The 22,387-nt window shown below is 38.6% G+C and overlaps 1 protein-coding gene across 1 annotated transcript; it reads right to left on the bottom strand.

The window, feature by feature from the left end:
* Positions 1-874: 874 nt before the first annotated feature.
* Positions 875-9,159, bottom strand: LOC307136152 (uncharacterized protein). The gene is made up of 3 exons (XM_079832935.1): positions 9,094-9,159; positions 7,313-7,461; positions 875-2,507 (listed from the first exon to the last, which is right to left on the bottom strand). The coding sequence occupies exons 2-3, from the start codon at positions 7,395-7,397 to the stop codon at positions 1,618-1,620; spliced, it is 975 nt and encodes a 324-aa protein (XP_079689061.1). The 5' UTR covers positions 7,398-7,461; positions 9,094-9,159; the 3' UTR covers positions 875-1,617.
* Between the last annotated feature and the right edge of the window lie 13,228 nt (positions 9,160-22,387).

The raw sequence follows: 22,387 nt of genomic DNA on the forward strand, positions 1-22,387 counted from the left end.
TTAATGCATTAGTTAACATGACCTAACCATGAACAACACCCTTTGTTCAGCATTTGTTCATCTTTGTTAACATTAGTTAATAAAAATTCAGCTGTTCATGGTTTGTTCATGTTAGTTCAGTGTAGTTAACTAATGAACCTTATTGTAAAATGTTACTGATAAACTTGCCAGACACTGCTGCTGTGACAACTGCTGCTGTTGCAAATACTCCATATTCCCACCAACAATGGTCTTTATCTTAGTCACCAACACTATATAATTCAAATCATTATCCCATCATTGAGTTCGTCAGCTTTCTAGACTTCCAGTCATTTGAAAGCTAGACTGACTAGCTCAAATTCTCACCGTTGATCAGTCAAAGAGTTGGTGGTTTCGTGAATTAATGTGGTTGGTCTTGGTCTGGGCCATAAACGTTGTGAGACTGAGTGTAGATGATGCTGTAGCCAGATGAAAGTGCTTTTGCCCCAGCATATGGCTTACAATTGCCGCCTCCCCCATGTTGGAAATGTCAAAAGATTTACACGAAGTTTGCATATAGCCTTCTTTGTCCATTTTAAATCCTTAGCCAACCAGGCTTTATATTTGGGATTGTCAAGCCAGCCCTCAGAAAACTTGCATTTGCCCATTTAGTCGGTCGTTAAATCCCCACTTCAACGCAGAAAGTCAAGACGACGTTCCAGGTGTTTAGTCGCGCCTAACCAATCACAGCAGACCAGATCCACTGTGTAAACAGATCTTTTGGCAGCTCTGGCACGCCATGAAAAAACTGATTGTATGATATATACTGTATTTTTATTTTATTTTTATAGAAATTCTTAATTTTATATTTTAGAAAACTAAATAAGGACACAATTCTGGACATACAAATATTTTTCCCATACTCTGATTTATTTTTCTCCATACTTTTTCAGACCTGGAATATACTCAAATAAAATTCCATACTTTTCAAAGCTACAAGCTATAGGGACCCTGGTCCAAATGGCCCTTGTGGTAAGAAAGATGGGGGTTGAAACATTAAAGCAAATGTCTTTGTTCATTTTCAAATATATTTGATTATTTTCAATTCTACAGGACTAAAGCCTCAGAGTTTTGTGCTGTCCTGTGACTACAAATAAACACAAGCAGACATGACTGAATAAGTAAGCGTGTCCTCCCTCTTTTGTGAAATAGCGGTAAAATCCACTTCTGTACGATTACTGAGCAATTCTGACACAAACTAATTATTACCACTGTATTGCTTTTTATTGTAAAACTGTGGTAAAACATTAATGCTTATGTTTTAAATCGTTAAATAAAAAACAAAAAGGCAAACATTTGTCATTTTTTTCGTTTTGCAATCTTCACTAGTTTCCAGTCTGATAAAAATTCCATTTGTTGAGGAAACTTCTTTCGACCTTCATTTGACTAATCAATACATTGAATCTGATTCTTGACTCTGGCTTCTTTACTCCTCTCACAGTCACTGGACATTCATAGGGAATTCATTAATTTACGGTGATTTAGTACCGTAACAATAATCAGCACATTATGCAGTCTCTCAAACATGAGGCGTTTCCTGTCTGTGAAATTAATTCCACAATGATTACATATAAAACCAGTTCTCTCATACATGAATACTCATGTGGTACTCCAGGGCTTTTTTATACCCAAAACTTGTGCCACAGTGCCCACATGTGAACGGCTTGTGAGTATGTGAGTTGTCATGTGCCGTTCAAGGCTTCCTTTACGGTTGAAACTTTTTCCACATTCTTGGCAGGTAAATGGCTTCTCTCCAGCGTGAACGCTCATGTGGACTTTAAAGTTTCCAATTTGAGTGAAACTCTTCCCGCAGTGTTGGCAGGTGTAAGGCTTCTCTCCAGTGTGAACTCTCACGTGCCTGTTAAGGCTTTCTTTTTCAGCAAAACTCTTTCCACACTGCGGACATGTGTAAGGTTTCTCTCCAGTGTGAATACTCATGTGTCTGTCAAGGCTTCTTTTTAGAGCGAATCTCTTTCCACACTGCTGGCAGATAAAAGGACACTCTCCTGTGTGAAAACTCATGTGGACTTTAAGGTTTCCTTTACGGTTGAAACTCTTTCCACACTGAGGACAGGTGTAAGGCTTCTCCCCTGTGTGAAGTCTCATGTGTCTTTTAAGGCTTACTCCTGGAGAGAAACTCTTTCCACACTCAGGGCAGGTGTAAGGCTTCTCTCCATTGTGAATTCTCATGTGCCGGTCAAGGCTTCCTTTTCGGTTGAAACTTTTTCCACATTGTTGGCAGGTGAACAGCTTCTCTATAGTGTGAACTTTTATGTGGTCTTCAAAGTGTTGTTTTAGAGTGAAACTCTTTCCACACTGTTGGCGAGTGAAATTACTTCTAGTTCCCTTCTTTTCACCCCTTTTTTGTGTCTTTACAGCCTGTGAGCAACTAAAAGTTTTTTCTCTTGTTTTGAAATCATGATTCTTAAATTGATCTTTCTCTTCCATTTGATTCAGTACTTCACTCTCCTCTTTCAGGGCCATCAAGTCTAAGGCGAAAAGAGACAAATGCAAATTAACACCAGTTTAATGGCAGAAAGCAACAGACAACAAAACATTTAGACATGTAAAGTATCAAAACCAACATACAACTAGGTCATACTCCCATGGGCATCACACCGGGGGGGAGAGAGTGCGAGGGCCCAGAAGTTTACGGGGGGACATTGATATTCTATCCACAATATTGTCCTTTGAAATACCTGAGAGCACCTTCTTTTTACCCCTAAATGAAGACTGAAAAAGCAATTAGCTCTGATTGGAGTACATCAGACTTTGATGACTACAGCACCACACAGCATCTTCTCAATATAGAATCAGCTGAAGATACACCAGAGTCTCCAGGGCCCAGTTGCCGCAGACCAGTCAGGGTGCCCATGCTGACCCCTGTCCACCGCCGAAAGTGCCAACAGTGGGCACATGAGCATCAGAACTGGACCACGGAGCAATGGAAGAAGGTGGCCTGGTCTGATGAAAAACTAAATTATATTTCGTCATGGCAAATATTTTACTAGTAGGTTTCGTAGAGTAATAGAAAACCAACAGACCCAGCAGTCATGACATGCATGCTGCTGATTTTGTGTAATTTAATCATTAATTGAAAAGGTTGTGTTAAAAAAAATAGCAGTGTAGAGTTCAATGAGTGATCAATTAGAGGTTATTCTGGGAAGAAACTGGTGTCAAGCAAGTGGCCCTTATTTAAGGACAAAGGCAGCAAATGTCCTGTACATTTCTCTCTGAAAATCCTGAGTAAAATGAGTCGTTCCAGACATTGTTCAGAAGAACAGCGTACTTTGATTAAAGAGTTGATTAGAGAGGGGAAAACGTATAAAGAAATGCAGAAAATGATAGGCTGCTCAGCTAAAATTATATCAAACGCTTTAAAATGGCATCCAAAACCAGAAAGACGTGGAAGAAAACGGAAAACAACCATTAGAATGGATCGAAGAATAGCCAAAATGGCAAAGATCAGCTCCAGAGAGATCAAAGAAAATCTAAAGTTACCTGTGAGTACTGTAACAATTAGAAGACACCTACGTGAAACCAAGCTCTCGGCAAGAAGCCCCCGCAAAGTCTCATTGTTGAAAAAACGACACGTGCTGAAGAGGTTACAATTTGCCAAAGAACGCATTGACTGGCCTAAAGAGAAATGGCGCAATTTTTTGGACTGATGTAAGCAAGTTCTTTTTAGGTCTAGGGGCTGCAGACAGTTTGTCAGAACACTCCCAAATACTGAATTCAAGTCACAGTACACTGTGAAGACAGTGAAGCATGGTGGTGCAAGCATCATGATATGGGGATGTTTCTCATACTTTGGTGTTGGGCCTATTTATCGCATTCCAGAGATCATGGATCAGTTTGAGCACATCAAAATACTTGAAGAGGTCATGTTGCCTTATGCCGAAGAGGAAATGCCCTTGAAATGGGTGTTTCAACAAGACAACGACCCTCAAACACACCTATACGCGAGCAGCATCTTGGTTCCAGACCAACAAGATTAACGTTATGGAGTGGCCAGCCCATTAGAAAACTTGGTGACATCAAAAATGCTGTTTCTGCAGCAAAACCAAGAAATGCAGAAGAATTGTGATATGTAGTGCAATCATCCTAGGAATACCTGTTCACAGATGCCAGAAGTTGGATGACTCCATGCAACACAGATGTGAAGCAGTTCTCAGAAACCGTGGTTATACGACTAAATATTAGTTCAGTGACTGACAAGAAAGCTAATCCTTAAGCATTCTTCAGTTTATGTAGACTTTGTAAAGAAAAATGCAGACACAGCTATTTTTTTTGAACAGCCTAATATAACTTTTTCTTCACTTTCTGTAAAGTAATAACAAATGTGATAAATGTTTCTTCATGTTTTGATTTAGAATAGAATGTGCAGTGTTCCCAATGCATTTGCGTGTATCGAAATAAGTTATTATAAGGATTTTGATCTTTACTCACTTTTTTAAACGCAATGCTATTATTTTGAACAACTATATATATATATATATATATATATATATATATATATATATATATATATATATATATATATATTAGGGATGCCACAATTCTCAATATAATATTGAACCATTCGGTACGGCCTTCACGGTTGAATACGCGCTTGTGAATTGCGGTTTTTCGGTTTTGCATTGAATTCATTATTTTTCTGCAAAGTCTATAATTTGGCTCCATCCCAATACTGAACAACGCGACATACATTCACATCACACGTTAGTGGTAGAGTTATACTCACGGAACACTAGTTATTCACAATCAAGAAAGTTCATTATTTGCATGCGTTTTAAAGCCTTGCCGGTTCATTCGCGTGCGCGGTTTTAACATGCACTTTTCCGAGCGCGTGCACTAAACGCCTGTCAAACACGTGAATACTGAACTAAGTAGTCGTCTTACTGCGCTAATACTGTCAAATACACACAAGGTTAACATAAACACAGTCGGTTATGTCTAAAGTGAAAGTAAAATCGCGTGTCTGTCATAGATTCTCGGAGGTCTTACATTGACAGCAGCAACCTAGTGAACACGCTGTCCTTAAAGGGACAGTTCACCTCTAAAATTGTCATTATTTACTCACTGTAAAATTGTTCCAAACCTGTATTCATTTCTCGATGACAGAATTTTCATTTTTGAACGAACTATCCCTTTAATGTTAATACAACAACAAAAGACAAAGAGAAAATCACTCACTGCTCTTGACTGAAAAACTTTAATACAGTAGCTTTAATAAGAATCAGTGTATATTTTATAGTGAAGTCTATGTAGTGTTTTATTTTTACATTTATTCATTCAATACTTAAATGCTGCTGTACAGCTCTGAGCTGCCAGTGTAAATCTTTATATATATTTATTTTATATTATACAATACACTATGAATGTGTACAAGGTTTTTTTTTTTAAAGTAAAGTTTAAGTAAGGTTTTCAATTCTTGTAAGTAAAATAAAGAAAGAGTATTGCAATAAAAAAGTCTTTTTTCTCCTTAACCTCTTGCTGTTCCTGTCGCCTAAGAATAGAATAGCAAAAAACCGAACCGAACCGAAAACCGTGGTTAAAAACCGAGGTATGTATTGAACCGTGGACTAACTGTATTGTTGCATCCCTAATATATATATATATATATATATATATATATATATATATATATATATATATATATATATATATATATATATATATATATATATATATATATATACACACACACATTTTTTTTTTAATATAATCTCTTATTTACATCGTGCATACGCTTTGCTTGTAATTAGAGGAGCTATGAGTGAGCAGAACTCAGTATTTTAAGTTCAAAATGGCAAATTTACTGAAAAGCGAACAACAAGTTTACTCCAACCTGCAGATACACACAGTTGGGAAAAGGTTGTGCCTTTCTGTCATCTCATACATTTTGAAAGCAAGGTGTGCTTTTATAGATTTTTTTTATTTAAGCGGAGACTGTAAATTTTAGTCTTCACATAGCTTGCTGGGTACAATGCCGCAGCGAGATGAAAAAGCTTAGCAACGGAAGAACACCACAGGAGCATTGTTCGTCAGTTTAATTTGTTCTTCAAACTAGGTGTGTGCGAGTAAAATGCTCTGAAACGTGGCAGGAACATCTGTTTGAGTATGCATTTGTAGATTATATTGCAAACAAATCATTAAGATATTCACAGTGATACTGTAAAGGGAGATCCATGTTGAAAACAGTTTTTCAGGATTCTTTGATGAATAAAAAGTTCAAAAGAACAGTAGCTCGTTTTCACACCTGAAAGTCCGCACCAAGGTCAGAACCAAAGTTCACGTTTTGATACATTTTACACATTCCGTTAGTTTTGGTTTGGTTTCACGTTGCAATTATGCGAGCGCACTAAAGAACTTCACATGACATACTCGCGTCCTGTCGTCATCATCTATGTGGGCTGCATCTTGACATTGATTGGTTTGTAAACGGACGTGCGTCTGACGTCAGTGTCTTGAAATGAATGAATGAACTGATGCATATCGTTGCCACTAGGCTGCTATTACTATTGCATTTCTATCTGCAGCACCAACTATACTCAAGGCTAGTTTTAATTCGCCAAATTAACCTCCTTGTTGTGGGAACATTTTATCGTCACCGGCAGGAAAGGAGGAGAATACTCCAAGCAATCCTGCTATTGACGGGTTTAACACGATGACAACAGAGAATCGACGTGGTTGAAGGACTATCCAATTGCGTACAGAGTCATTTGAACTATGCTCGTTTATCACATGCAGTAGAAAATACAGAGCAGACTCCCCAGACCAATGTTCAATCTTGACAGATTTAGCTTGGTCTGGTGATAGCAGACAGTCTTTACTGTCACTTTTGACTAATTGAATGCATTCTTGCAGAATAAAACTATTAATTTCTTTCAAACAAATTCTTACTGATCCCAAACGGTAGTGTATAATGCTACAAAAGCTTTAGATGGTTTGTGTGTAACAACTGACATTTATTTCTATGACGATACCATTTTTTTTCAGGATTAAATTGCATTAATAGGTTAAGCAAATCAAATGCGTTTATGTCTGATAAACTTTTATACATGCCCTTAACATCAGACACTGAAATTACATACACTATGTGGTACAGTGCAAATATTTTGAGTGTCCCACATTTTCCTTTTCTGAAGTTGGCAACCCTATGAAAGGGGGTATTTTCTTTGCCACTGAGGACATTCATTAGACATTCTTCAAAAACATCATTAATTTCTGCAGAGCTGGAGATTTTAATTTGGATCAAATGACAGAGTTCAGCTTTGAGAATGAAACCAACCTGTTTGTTCCTCAGTTTCTTCATGTTTCACACTCAATGTTTCTTCAATCTTTACATCTTCACTCTCCTCTTTAATAAACGGCATCTTTATAATAGTGTGTCACGTCACGTGGATCTCAGTCACTTCACCAGGAGTTTTTCTGTGTGTCCTGTTTAATATAGGAATAATTAACAGAAAGAAACCTAAATATCAAAGTGGGTCTCAATCATCTCTGGTTAGTAAGAGAGCCAGAGTTAATGGACTTCAATTATCTGATTAGACTAAAAACACTCACAACTAGCACTACAAATTAATACAAGAAGAACACATACTATATATCTCAGGGCTCGACATTAACGCTTATCCGGGACAAGTGAATTTTTTTGAAGGGGACAAGTATCCTGATTAAAACGTCAAACACAAAAAACAACTAGGGAATCACCAAAGTGCAATAATGATTCTGCATTCAGTTAGTTTAAGTGGAGCTCGATAGTGGATAATAATATAAAACAAACTGACGTTAACAAGGTTGTGCTGTTGAGAAAATCGAAAACAAATGAGCGCCTCTCACACAAAGAAACTCAAACAAAAAATTGTGGAGTTTTTATATTTATAACACAATACAGTTAAGCAACAAACAAGAGTGCTGTCTTCCTGAATACCATTACGACGGAAAATGACACTGATTTCATACACCAGTTCCATAAACAATTTATTAACATCAAGTCACTTACATTTTAAATGCAATATGGACTGTTTTTGTTCTATTTCAGCAGCAAAAATAGTTCAAAACAAAGATCACAACAGAAACGTAAAGCATCTCACAGCAACAGCGTGTTACTGAATGATTCAGTGTTTTGAATGAATCGGTTGAATCAAAGATTCAATGACCTATTCTTGAATGAATCAGCCGTTTGGACAGATCGACTCATGTTTAAACATTCTTTCCGATTTTTCTTATTTATATATTCAAAGATATTTAAAATAATCTCATAATATTATTTAATGCAGTTGTAATTTTTCAGTGGAAATAATTGAATTTGATTGGTAACAGCCCTATAGTGTCTTATTATTCTAATTTAATTTATAGATCAAATTTAAAAACATAAAATGAAAGCTGAAGCATAGCCTATATTTAATAAGATTATGGAAAAAATGCCCTTTACAAAAGGTAAAAATATCACAAATATGCAGATTTAAATATGTCAAAGCTGATTAAACGCCGGTGAGAATATTGCTTCAGAATAGATTATATTTATAACAAAAAAAAAATTTTTTTAATTCCGGACAAGCTCATTTTTTACTCTGACAAGTGAATGACAGATTCACATGGACAAGCATGTGAACAGGCTTAATATTGTCAAGCCCTGTAGACACATCATACTTCTGCATTTATGATCTACAATTGATATTGAATTAATTACATTTTCATAAAAACATTAAACGTTGGTTTGTTAAAGTTGTCATGACACATGTTATGGTTTGTTGTTATGGTTCATTTGCACTGTTTGAGCAGTACGAGTCGCGATTCGAATCAATGAATCATTTTGTAAAGTATTTGATTCATTTGACTGAAAGTTCCGTTTCTCCGTCTCTACTCGCCAGTGACTGAAGTCGTGTTTATGATGAACTGATACACGATAGAGGGAGATAAATGAGACGCAGCTTTTCTGTTACTGGTGTGGATGCGATTAACTCATTCATTGACTCATATCATTAATTGAAGATACAGGATTACAATGTTATATTCAATAGTTGATTGTAGTCTCTATCGCTGAAACAGACTAAATTCTCAACAAACCTTTCTTCAGTCGAACAAACAGATGCAGGAGTGCGGCGCAGCCTTATGACGTCACATCACCACACCAAAATAAAAGTCCCGTTCACACTCTACCGTCGACAATCAGAGAAGCGCAGAATGTAATCTGTCTACTATTTTTTTTTACCAGATAATCCCTTTTATAAAATTAAAACAGTGACAAATGTGATAAAAACAAACTTAAAAGAGTGTATGAGTTCATAAAGCAGAGTTCATACATGTTTTCTCCGAATTGAAACACATATAGTCAGTGTGTTTTACCAAAATAAAAAATGTGTACAATTAAAGTTTATTTCAAACGTAAGCCCTGAAGAAAAAAATAAATTAAAAATACATTTAAAAAAAACTAGATTTTCTAGAATAAAGTCGAAATATTTAGTGAATTAGGTCAAAATATTTTGAGATAAAAGTCAAAATTACAAATGCAGCCTTAATGACGTAGCACACACACTACAGCCCTACAGCCACCAGTGTATTTGAACAGGGGGCCGAAAACTTTCATCATCTATCAGTTAATTGCCCTTAAGTACAGTAAATATCACTAAACAAGAGATCAGATTAAAAAATAAAACGTAGTGTTCCGGTTATCTTAACATTCATGAACCTGTACCTGGGTGATTCTCCAACTATGGTACTTTTTCTGTCCTTGACAGATATTAAAAAAACGAAAAAACATTTCAACTTTTTTTTTTTCCCCACAATTGCTACATGTCTAGGGGAACCTATATATATATATATATATATATATATATATATATATATATATATATATATATATATATATATATATATATATATATATATATATATATATATATATATATATATATATATATAAACATTGTTCAATTCTGTTGTTTTATATAAAATAGGAGGCATTTTATATGCGTTTTGTACCATTTTGCCTCTGTCCCTAGGCCAGACTTTGGGTCTTCAACCTTATCTCACTTCAAATCTAATACTGATATCATTTTAAATTCTAACAGAAACTATGCATTATAACCCAATTCATTCAAATCTAATATATTTTTGTATATTTCTTTTCAATTTGATATTGACGTCAACACGTCCTCTCCAGCAGCTTGAATGACCCCCGTTGCAATGGCAACTCTCAACGGCCACCAGGACTTATACAGTTTTATAAAAGCTATTCATTATTTGTTGTAAAGTGTAAGAATCACCTCAGAAAAATTAATTCTTCTGTCAGGCGCAGTTGAAGCCTAGGACAAACGCTGTCAAGATGAGATGCTGTAGCCAGGCTATGTCTTTGTCATTATTCCATCGTCATGTTCATAACATGTTACGAAATAAAAAGTTTTATTACCTCAGAAAAATTTACTTTCCTCTCTTGTCAACATTAGCCTGGTGTGAGCGTGGTGCGCGCTCTTCAGTTGTGGAGGCGCGCCCGCTATATATCTAAAAATAATCGGATCAGGTCGTTTACATGGTGGAATTTTTCGTTTGATCGGTTCATGAAAAGGTTTATCCCACCCCTCTCAAACCGATTACAATTTCATTCGGATTGGCCATTTTTATTCCGATTGAGGTGTTTATATGGAGCATTTTCATTCGGATTGGACTTTTAAACCGATTACAGTGCTCCATGTAAACGCACCTATTGATTACTTTGGTCCGAACCAGTTGCAATGAACCAAAATGCAGTCACATGACAACATCCACATCACTCATTGGCTATGGCGTATTTCCTAAACTGCTTTTCGACTGGTCAGAATTTACGCGCGGGAAAAGTCCAACAGAAGAGGAAAAGCCAGCAAACCACACGAAGACACAGAGTTCGTTTGAAAGCGTACAGAGACCACCTCTTCAAGGATACGGCCTGTGAACGGGACTGCGTCCCGAAATCAAATACTTCTCTACTATATAGTATGCGAAAAACAGTACGCAAACAAAGTAGTATGTCCGAATTCATGGTATGTGAAAAACAGTAGGCGAACAGTTGACCTATTACATGACCTATTACTTTCGGCGAGATTCTGAAGTGCGCATACGATGGACACTTTACTATCGCATGAGGCCACAGGAGAGGATTTGTCGTTATATTTGAAAATGGCGGAAAATGGGATGTGGCTGTTTTCAAGTGTAAATACTTGTTCCTTGTGGTTATTGTATTTTTTTAACATCATATAAGTAAACGATTGACTTGTTAAAAATTAAAACAATGTAAATTGAGGGTACAATTTTGTGAATTAGCTGTAAAAAAAAGATATTTTATCATTATTATTATGTCAATCAGCTTGCTAACACTAGAAGACACCCATGGGTAAGATATTAGGGTGGTTGTCAAGCTGAATTATTTAAAACATTTTGTGTGACTTGTACAAGCAATTTCTGGCCAATTTTTTGGTTTCCTGCTCAACACGACATGTCAACAATAAATGTTGAATATCTCCACAACCGCAAGGGCCATATACATAAAAATTAAAATGAATCAGAATCAGAAAGAGCTTTATTGCCAAGTATGCTTGCACACACAAGGAATTTTTCTTGGTGCTGAAGCTTCCAGTGCACATATACAATACAAACACAACAAGAACATAGTAATACAATTCTAAGAATAAAAATATGAAATGGTATCAAATGAAAGCCAACACTCATGGGATGTCTGCTGAAGTGTCAGAATTAACATTTATTGTACAATGTAAGAGACAACAAAACTAGAACATGAAAAAAACAATCTCCGCCTAAAGAGAACCATTTTTCAAAGTGAATATCAGCTTGGAAACATAACACAGTATCCCAAAACCTCTATCAATCAGTACCCCTATCTATATGAGAATGAGTCAAGCCAAGTTTAGAGCTTGTAGGGAAAGACAGTGCAATGCTGCACAAGTTATACTTTAATGTCAAGGCGGAAATGTCGAACTGTAGATGGTGGTCTATGGTGCTATTTGACTTCATTAATGTACCAGGTTGTAACACAAATGATATTTAATTGACATATCACTATAGTTATTAATTCTATCCTAACATAACTGCTGTCTCACTTCTTTGGGGTTAGTAACTAGTTATTAGTAATAACTATGTAATAGTCGTATTGCAAAGGTATGTTTTTCTCCATCAAAGCAGTGGCACTCAGGTAGGCAGCCAACAGAAGGCACCCTGGGACCATATCCATGTGCTCAGTCTAAGTCCTGGTCAGGGACACAAAAGAAGAATTTACTGCTTTGATAATGAATACCTTCCCAATAAAAAAACATGCATGCAAGCATCCAAGGGCATAATATAAATCTAATCTACAAAACAGGAAAAACAATATCATGCCAAATAATCTGAAACAATATAGTTGCATATGTGGTGAGTGGCATCAGGTACTGGAGGTTACTACGTATATGAAGCACCAACAATTTATACTAACGTTCGACTACGCCACCCGGTCTATACCGGGAACTACCAGCCCCAGAACAGGGGGCGCACAGGTTCGTTACCAAAAAAGAATGGGTAAGCAAAGAGACATGGGTAAGGGAGTACCAAAAATGAGGCAGCTTTATTCAATTACAAAAGTTTAAAACCATCAAGACATTAACATCTCACAGGGCACATTATTCATATGTCAAAAAGAAAGAAAGAGAAACACTTTACAGACTTCAATATATATAAAAAAATAAATACAACAAAGAACAAATACAAAAGAAAGCTTACGGGAGAGAAAGGGTCTGCTGTAATCCTCAATTCACACACACCCACTCTGGTGAGGTAAATTCAAAAAGAAGAGCACGGCACTCAACGTGAACACCTCTAAGGCCCGGGTATACTTCACTTACCGCGCCCGGATGCGTCACGCGCGCAGCCCTGTCCGCGCATCTTTCAAAGTATCCACAAGTTTCCTACGCCCCATGAAGCCTTGCGTCAAAAGTGGGAGCGTCTTCCGGTTCGAAGTAAACAAGCGGGACTTTATGCATTTCCATCGTAGTTTATGCGCACGTTTTCGAATCGGATATAACATTTATCCGACTCAAACGACTGCATACATTTTTTATGTGCATTTATAGAATTCATTTGCATCTTGGCGTTTCCATTCAGCATTTTTTTGATGCAATAACGTTATCCCAAAATGCACATAAAAATAGGTGGATGGAAACAAAGCTTATTGACATTCAACAGTTGACAGTCATTCAAGCTCTCCAAATTTGCTAACGATGTGGGAACACAACCTCAACGAACTTTCAAAAGGGTGAAACAGCAGTAACATTACCTTTATCCTCCGCGGTAGTTGGGAGGATGACGTGAAGAAGTGGCCTCGTTTCGCATACGGTAGCATTTTAAGCTGTTTTCTAGATTCAGTAGCCTGTGATGGTAAGGCGATGAGTAATTTGAAAAGCTCAGAGGTGTATCAGTATCTGTCGAAATATCGGAAACGATCTAAAAGCGGACATTGAGCTGAGTCTGAGCTACACGTATCCCATCACAAGCCATGTGTGCTAGCATCAGTGACAGGTGAAGTACAGACCGTGGTTGTTAATGAATTAGGGCCAGGACGCTGTTGTAGTCATGCAGCAGCACTTTGGTGGAAGGTCAGTAAAGTAGGAAGGAGAATTAAGGACACGAAAATTGTATTGTTTATTGTATTGTGATATTATTAATTAACTAATAAATGTACTAAATGAAGTGTTAAGAGTGTGTCATTCTGCAAATGTTGCTTCACAGTAACCTTCACTTAACCCTTGTGGCACCATCTGATAAAAAAAAAAAAAAATTATCATTTTGAAACCTTGCCAATGATCCGAAAAACACTAGCCTCTCCACTAACTAGCACATAAAATACCATTGGAATACTACTTCCGCCGCCTCACCGGAAGTTGTACCCACGTTCTTATTTACAGTAGCGCCCCCCCGGAAACAGGTGGATACTACACAACGGATGCGCGCGGATGATCGCATTCGACGCATGCGCAGTAAATTTTTTCCCTATGCTCTACCAGACATCGGGGGGCAGCACTGAGTCCTGTTATCAACGGGACATTCGCTGGGCATGATCGGAGAAGAACTGTAGTGCATCCACCATTGCAAGAAGTTTGGAAGAAACACTGAAGAATCATAAATGATGGAGAAGGATATGCTTCTAAGTTTACTCGTCTTGGAAGAAGAAGAAATTAAGAAGAAGAAGAGAAGACGATGGTGTGTGCGGCCGCTGAACCAGAAGAGACTTGTGGATGGGGAATTTAGCACTTTGGTGCAAGAGATGTGGAGGATGGACACCAAAAAGCATTTTCAATATTTTCGAATGTCGGCTTTCATGTTTGACGATTTGTTACATCGAATCGCTCCTAATCTTCAACACAAGTCAACACATCGAGCTCCAGTTGGTGCAGCGGAAAGGTTAGCAGGGACGTTGCGTGTCTTGGCTACAGGGTCCTCGCTTCATAGCATAGCAGCAAGCTACAGACTGGGCAGCCGGACTGTGTCCAAAATAATTCCTGAGGTGTGCCAGGCTATTTGGAAGTTTCTTTAGCCAGAGTATGTTGCTGTGCCATCGTAGGAACAGTGGGTGGACATCGCACAGGACTTCTGCCGCATTTGGAACTTTCCTTTGTGTGTTGGTGCAGTGGATGGCAAGCATGTTCAAATCAGGGCCCCTCCAAACGCCGGTAGTGACTTTTTCAACTACAAAGGCACACATTCCGTTGTATTAATGGCGGCATGCGATGCACACTACCGTTTTACAATGGTAATAAATCTGAGACAAAAACAGTTCGTTGTGGAAGTGTGGTTTTATTATTGTATAAAGAGAAAATCAGCAAAATATCGTACACATATAAAGTATGCATATATTTATACAGTAGTCAACAACATATTCAAAGCTCCTTACAACATGAGACCAGTAGTAAATTTGCTAGATGTTGACTGCTCAGTGCCTAAAATATTGTCTTTGCTATCTTTGTTACTGTAGCGACTATGAGTCAGATAACTCAACGGGGAACTGAATTAAAATTAAAGAGACTCAAATGACACTATAATTTATAAATAATTCAGAATTAATGTTTACACCTTAACTTATTCGTCCGCCGATATGTAAGAACTTAAAGGGGCTCTGTTAAAGGGAAACATGTATATTTAGCTCAAATGAATGAATTAATGAATTCATAGGGAATTTTGAGAGTCTATTTTACAGCCGAGCAAATGACTCTTCCAGCGTTCATTTGAACGGGCCGTAAATATCAACTCTACAGCGGATATTAATATCCGAACAATAGTGAAACACTATTTAACAGCCAGGTAACTTAGATCGGCAGTTCAAGACATTAAATTGAGAAGCACATAACACCAGAACAGTTATCTTTGAATACAAACGGAACTTTATTGATTACTCTAACACATCAAACTAATATCTAACATAAACACACGCACTCGCACATTCACACGTTGTAGAAAGAAAGAGGGTGAGGAAAGAATAAGTTCTAAGAGAGAGAAATTATGAAATCCTAAGCAATCTATGCATTTATGAAACATGACCTGAAGAAACCATTGATCAGTAATTTAACCTCCTATCGTTTCTTAGGCAGGGTTATTACATTTGATCTAATGCACCAGTTCAGCTTGGAATCAAGAGGCATTACTTGCGTTGTGTCTCGTGTGTCATCTGACAAAGGGGGATTCCCTTCTCCTGGCTGGACAGGGGTTTTCCCGGATCTTTGATTCGCTGAAGGTCTGGTCGACGTCTGGGGAAGCCAATCACGTGGCGTGTTGGCGGCTGGATGAAAGTCTTGTGGGCGTTGTTTGAAGTTGGACCGCGCTGTTAGAAACTCGTTGTTGAGAGACTTTTGCGGCTAAACTTAACAGAACCCGAGACTTAACGGAAATAAAATAAACTTTAAGTAAAAGAAAGGAAAGTGAGAGAAATGCAGATGGCCTGAATGAAATCGTTGTTAACCCATTTTCTCTGATGTCGGTCTGTCACGATCGTCAGATCGTCTCCTGGGAGCTCTCCGTTCAGAACTCACTCTGGTCAAACTGCTAGGACTTAGCTCATCTCTGAACTGCGAACAGGCCGCGAACCAGCTCGAACCGAACTGGTTGTGACGTGAAAACTGAACTCTGCACTGAACTGTGAACTGTACAGAACTGAACTTTTCGTTCGTGTTCTGAGATTAAACTCAAACATTTGCCCATCCCCTGGATGGGTTCTGGCCAATTAGGCTTCAGGGGTGACTGTGTCTCCACCCCTCCCACAAAATTGGGTTAACTATAGAATTTAGTTTCCTGCTCTTAAGCAGAGAGTACATTTAGACCTAATTTCTTACTATAAGGACATGATCAATTCTATAAAGATTTCATTCAGCTCATCTGTTGGATTATACCCATACGAACACACCAGTATCAAACATGATACATTTTCATCCACTCATTCAATAGTTACATAATTGCATGAATTGGGAGTAATGTACATGCATAATAGTCACGTGTATCAGTTGTAAACACACTAACAAGTTATGTCGAAGGCTATTTGAATGAAAGTCCAATAATCAGCGATTTGGTGCACTCATATGTAACAGTTTCTGTGAGCTTGCTTGGAGTTTTATCTGTCACGTGGAGTTCTTTTACCGCTCATTGAAAAGACAGAGATCTTGTTTGTTTCTTTGTCTTGTGTTAACACAAAAAGTCCTCTGTCCTCTTTGTGTAAGTTTGGTCATGAGTTCATAGGAAATTGAGTAATTATTAACTAAACTAGTAGCTCCGGGCAGAATCGAGCCTCCATCTCTCTCGTGATCGATGGTCGATTTCCTGAGGTCTAGAGCTGAATTGGGCTTTTGTGAAAAGGATGTTAATTTGATCGAATCATTTGGAAGATTAATTCATCTATATGTCTGCGGCCATAATTGCTACATATTCCCCCCTTCGTTAGGCGATGTGTTGGGATGAAGACATCGGCGAACGCTGTAGAAACACAGGGAGAAGAAGCAGACACAATACACAACAAACAACAAGCCAACACCTCCATGATTGGCCACTGTACTGGTGCAGGGCCTTAGATTATTCGAGTACTAACAGTTTTAAACTTTAAGCTTAAGGTTAACTTGAAGTTTACGTTTTAACTTTCCTCGGTTTATCGTGTCGACGCAATGTAGTTTAACTTTGGTGTTGTTATTCTAATTTGGTTCGGTACGGTGACTCTTTGACCAAATTCTGTGATTAACTTTTGTTTTGTTTGTTTTCTTCACTTCTAAATCATACTAGGTTGAGACCGTTGTACCTTTCTTCATGACGTGGTGACATCATTTGTGGTACAAATGAGGTGACCTCTTAATCATGGAGCTCTCTAGCTCACATTGGTTCAAAGGTGGCCTGCCGATATTAGGCGTGGTGCATCAATCCCTATATCGTGACCTTGACCCTTATGGGGTAGACAGGCATTTTACCTAATAAAAGAAGAAGGAGAGGGAAGGAAGAGGTGAAACAAAACAAAAAAGTTGAGTGTCTCTAGGTCTTGCCTACAACTACTCGTGCAGCTAAGGTGTCGTGTACCCTAACTTAATGAGAGGTGTTCTACTTGTTGGGTAGATTGTGCAATGTTTCCTATGATGAGTGTAGCCGGGTCCATGCCAAGCTAGTTTCTGAAGCTAGTTTCTACCTGTGAGAAGAACATGTTTGTTGAATGTTTTCCCTGGCAGATGTGGTTAACTTCTGTATGTTAGCGAGTATGTAAGTTATGTAGTGTATGTAACATTAGTGGATGTATGGTCAGATCCGTTCTAGTCTGTTTTTGGTCCCCCCTTTCCTGGAAGGCGTGTCAATCAGAATCTGACTCATCCCATTTCCTGTCCTCTTCATTGCATTTGAGGGATTCTCTCAATAGCTGCATGACTTCTTGTGAGTCGCTGCTTTGCTTGTGCCCACAGCCGTCTGGTTGTTTGGATCTGGCATTGGCATGAGAGTCTTGTTCTTGGGCGTACTCAGTGCTGTGCTTGACTGAGTGGTGCCGAGGTGGGTTTTGTCGTCACTTACCCACGTTAGATGCTCTGGAATGTGTGGGATGACGATGGTCTTTGGCATCTTTAGGGTTTCTTGAGAAGCGAGGCTGGTCCCATGGCTTTTCCCAGCTGTTGGTGTGGTAGCTATCATGGGAGTCACGTTCTCTGTACTCTTTATGATGGACCGTAGTGTAGTCATGCCACTGGGTGTCGTCCAGTGCAAGGCTTGGGTCTTGGCTGACGGAGTTTGACACTGTGGATGTTTTCAAACCTTTCTTTGAGGCCATCTTTTGTTTGATGTAGGCCTTGTGTGTCAGGTCACGCAGCTGTTGGATTGTCATCGTGTCTGGGCAGGCCATGATGCCTAGACTCTGGGCCTGTGAATTCTTGGGTCAGTGTCTCAAGTAGTAGCTGGTAGTTGTACTTTACGTGAACAGATTGCCGATCCAGAAAGCTTCGTACCTCGTGACTGGATGTGGCTCTGAGGAGGTATAACCTGTCTCGGTCGGTCACCTGAGGTCTTGCCTCTAGGTAGAAGTCAATATCTCGGAGGTAGGCCTGGATGTCGCGACCCTCCGTGGAGTTTGGGTTGAACTGGGTGATGTTCTTAGTGAGGTTGTCGAGGTTTTCAAAGGTCATCTTTTGTGCAGGTTCGGAGTCTGCTTGGATGAGCTCTCTTTTGTTGGCCGGGACAAGTTCTGTGGTGAAGGCCGGTGACGTTTTGGGTTGTGGCCATTCACTTCTTCCGTTGTGTGGCAGTTCTTGGAAGGAAGACTGTGTTCTACTCAGCAGTAGTGATGCTGAGGGAGTTCTATCCCTTCTTGGCTCTGGTCTCTGTTTGACAGCATGATTGAGTTAATATCTGACCGCGTAGAGCTCGTCGTTGGCGTCGTCTCGCTGTCGGATCAGATGGTCCATCTCAGTGCTGTACCTTTCAAGGTGGTCTTCCAGAGCATTGATTTTAGAGTTCTGGTCTTTAATATCAGCGTTGGCTTTCTCTAGCTGATGTTCAGCAGACTAGAGTTGGTTTAACAGGTGTTTATGTGCAGTCTTTGACTCTTGTTTGTCGCGTTCAGCGACTGCAAGGGCTTCTTGGAGCTTGTGAACTGGTTTCTTTGTTTCTTGCTCCGCTTCGTCAGGCACTTTGAGTTTGTCTTGAGCTTTAGCCTTGAGCTGGTCTGTGCAGCGTTGAGTGTGCATCAGCTCTCTCAGGAACTCAGTGGTCTGACGCTTGAAGTCATCCTGGACTTTCACTTCCAGCTTGTCTATGCGGTTTTGGGCACGTGTCAGCTCCTCTTGAAGGTGGATGATGTGCTTGTCGCTTAGTTTCAGCTGGGCTGTGAAGGCGTTGCTTAGGGAACAGGTGATCTTGGCTAGTTCCATGTGGTTGTTGTTCTGGCTTGAATCATGTGTCAGGAACCTTCTCAGAATTATGATTATTATTCAAAATAATAACAGTTCAATTGTCTTTGGTGTGAGGCAGTCTGTATTGCCTCTGAGACAGGCGTCCACATCTTCCCCTTGGGCAGTGGGGTTTGTCGTCTGCGACATGTTGGTACGCTGGGAGAAGAGACTGACACAGATCTGTGTGGGGTATAAGCCTATGTGTGGTGGAACAGCTAAGTGTCATTTCAGTGATTGTACAACAATAGTGGCGTGTGGTGACGACTATGTGTTGGTCTCAGTGTAGACAGGTAGGCTAGTGATGTGAAGGCTTTGTCACTCAACTAGGTAAGGGAAAGAGAGAGAAAAGGGTTAAAACAAATCTCAATAGATTGAAACAATTTTCTTTCCACTTGGAGAATATCTTTTTTTTTTCTAAAAAGAAAATTCTATCAATGAAAAGCTGTTTCCAAATCGTGATGCGAGGACTATGTCACTCAGCTTAGTAAGGGAGGAAGAGAGAAAAGGTTAAAAACCTATTTCAATTGAAAGAAACAAAAATAACTTTCACTGGGAGAAAAAGTTATTTTGTTTCTATAACTACTTCCTATCAATGAAAATCTTTTTTCAAAACAGAAACAATATTATTGTTTATGTTACAGAGTAAAATAATACAATAATAATGCTGATACCTCTTTCCTTAGTCTGACAGGATTGACGCCACACACCTTACAGGCGGACCGCTTACGCAGGAATGCGTTGAAGGCGACGGTGGCTCAACACTTGTCTCTGTTAAATGAACTTAGATATGTCAAAATTTTAAATTGCGTTTACAAATGCAGGGAAAGCATGGAGAACAAAGGAGGGTTTGATTACCAATCAAATGCCTACTGGTTTGTTTCTCTGGGAAGGATTATCTTTCTCTTTCTTTTAGAAATGATCAATGATTCTTCCAGGCTTGTTCCCTATAAATATGAAGAATAAGATTGAATAGAGCAGGACAGAACAGGGAAGACGTGAGGAGAAGGGAGGAAAGCAAGGAGATCCGGCCCCGCAAATGGCTCTGAAGCCTTTGTCTGACTACGAGTACAAAATTGATAGTTGATGGTCAACTAATCACACAAAATAAATATTTAGTCAATGAGGATTGTCTCTGATTTATTTTGAAACTCGTAGGAATCCGGCACTGTCTCCTATTGAGGCTCAGGTGCGTTGCTCCCAAGCTAGGTTACAAAAAGGGAAGTTAAATAAAGAGATAAATGAGTAAATAAAATAGAGTGGCTAAGTGAATAGCTACAATAGGAAGAGGGAATAAAGAAGGGTATAACGCAATAAAAATAATGAATAAGTGTGAGTCCAAAAGGTTTTGGTAATAGATATCAATTTAGTGGTTCACTTGAACTTCTAAAGTTCCAGACAAATACCTAAAGTAATTGGGTCTCAATGAGAAATTCTGAAAATGAGTAAATTCCAGAATAGTTAGGATAACTTTAAAATCATTTTACATAACTTTGAGGAATGAATCTTGCATTTTTTTCTTTCATTAAATTCAAACTTACAATTAATAATTGCAAACCAGTATCTTTCCTCTTCAAGTAAAATGTAGGTAAAGTAACTAACAATTGTGAACCAATATTTCCCTTAAAGTAGAGTATAACGTAATGTATTAGAAAGATAAGAGAAAAGTAAGAAAGACCAACAGTGTACATAAAGTTGAGGTGTTTAAATGGTTAAATCACTTTAAAGTGACTCAAACAGACACTGCATTTACACGCAAAACTAATGCCAAAGCTTTAACATTTAGTCTCGTGTGTCGTCTGACAAGGGGGTTCCCTTCCCCAGACGTCGACCAGACCTTCAGCGAATCAAAGATCCGGGAAAACCCCTGTCCAGCCAGGAGAAGGGAACCCCCTTGTCAGACGACACACGAGACACAACGCAAGTAATGCCTCTTGATTCCAAGCTGAACTGGTGCATTAGATCAAATGTAATAACCCTGCCTAAGAAACGATAGGAGGTTAAATTACTGATCAATGGTTTCTTCAGGTCATGTTTCATAAATGCATAGATTGCTTAGGATTTCATAATTTCTCTCTCTTAGAACTTATTCTTTCCTCACCTTCTTCCTTTCTGCAACGTGTGAATGTGCGAGTGCGTGTGTTTATGTTAGATATTAGTTTGATGTGTTAGAGTAATCAATAAAGTTCCGTTTGTATTCAAAGATAACTGTTCTGGTGTTATGTGCTTATCAATTTAATGTCTTGAACTGCCGATCTAAGTTACCTGGCTGTTAAATAGTGTTTCACTATTGTTCGGATATTAATATCCGCTGCAGAGTTGATATTTACGGCCCGTTCAAATGAACGCTGAAAGAGTCATTTGCTCGGCTGTAAAATAGACTCTCAAAATTCCCTATGAATTCATTAATTCATTCATTTGAGCTAAATATACATGTTTCCCTTTAACAGAGCCCCTTTAAGTTCTTACATATCGGCGGACGAATAAGTTAAGGTGTAAACATTAATTCTGAATTATTTATAAATTATAGTGTCATTTGAGTCTCTTTAATTTTAATTCAGTTCCCCGTTGAGTTATTATTTTATCTGACTCATAGTCGCTACATTACTTTTGCTTAAATATTTTATTTTATATACATTAGGGATGAAACGATTACCGGTTTCACGATAAACCACGATAAAATTTAGTGACGGTTAGTAATATCGTATAAAATTTTATTATCATTAAAACCGCGTGTGATTATCACGGTTGTGAAAACTCGCGGTAAATCTTGTCCAGTCAGCATCAGTCTGGCAGCGCAGCGCTGTTTCTGAATGAGGAGAAATGGCAGAAAGCAGTGACAGCACTCGGGGGATTGTTCTGCCTTCTAAAAGGACCAAATCTGAGGCGTGGTCATATTTTGGCTTTTACAAAAGTCCTGAGGGAAACTTAATCTAAGATGGTCACCC

This window comes from Gobio gobio, assembly GCF_949357685.1.
Source record: "Gobio gobio genome assembly, chromosome: 13".
Lineage (NCBI taxonomy): Eukaryota > Metazoa > Chordata > Actinopteri > Cypriniformes > Gobionidae > Gobio > Gobio gobio.

What these genes read in the sequence shown, in the direction of transcription:
- LOC307136152 (XM_079832935.1), bottom strand. Translation starts at nt 7,397, where the DNA reads ATGCCGTTTATTAAAGAGGAGAGTGAAGATGTAAAGATTGAAGAAACA. An exon ending in AGAAACTGAGGAACAAACAG is followed by an intron (nt 2,508 to 7,312) that starts GTTGGTTTCATT and finishes TTTTCGCCTTAG; the next exon opens with ACTTGATGGCCCTGAAAGAG.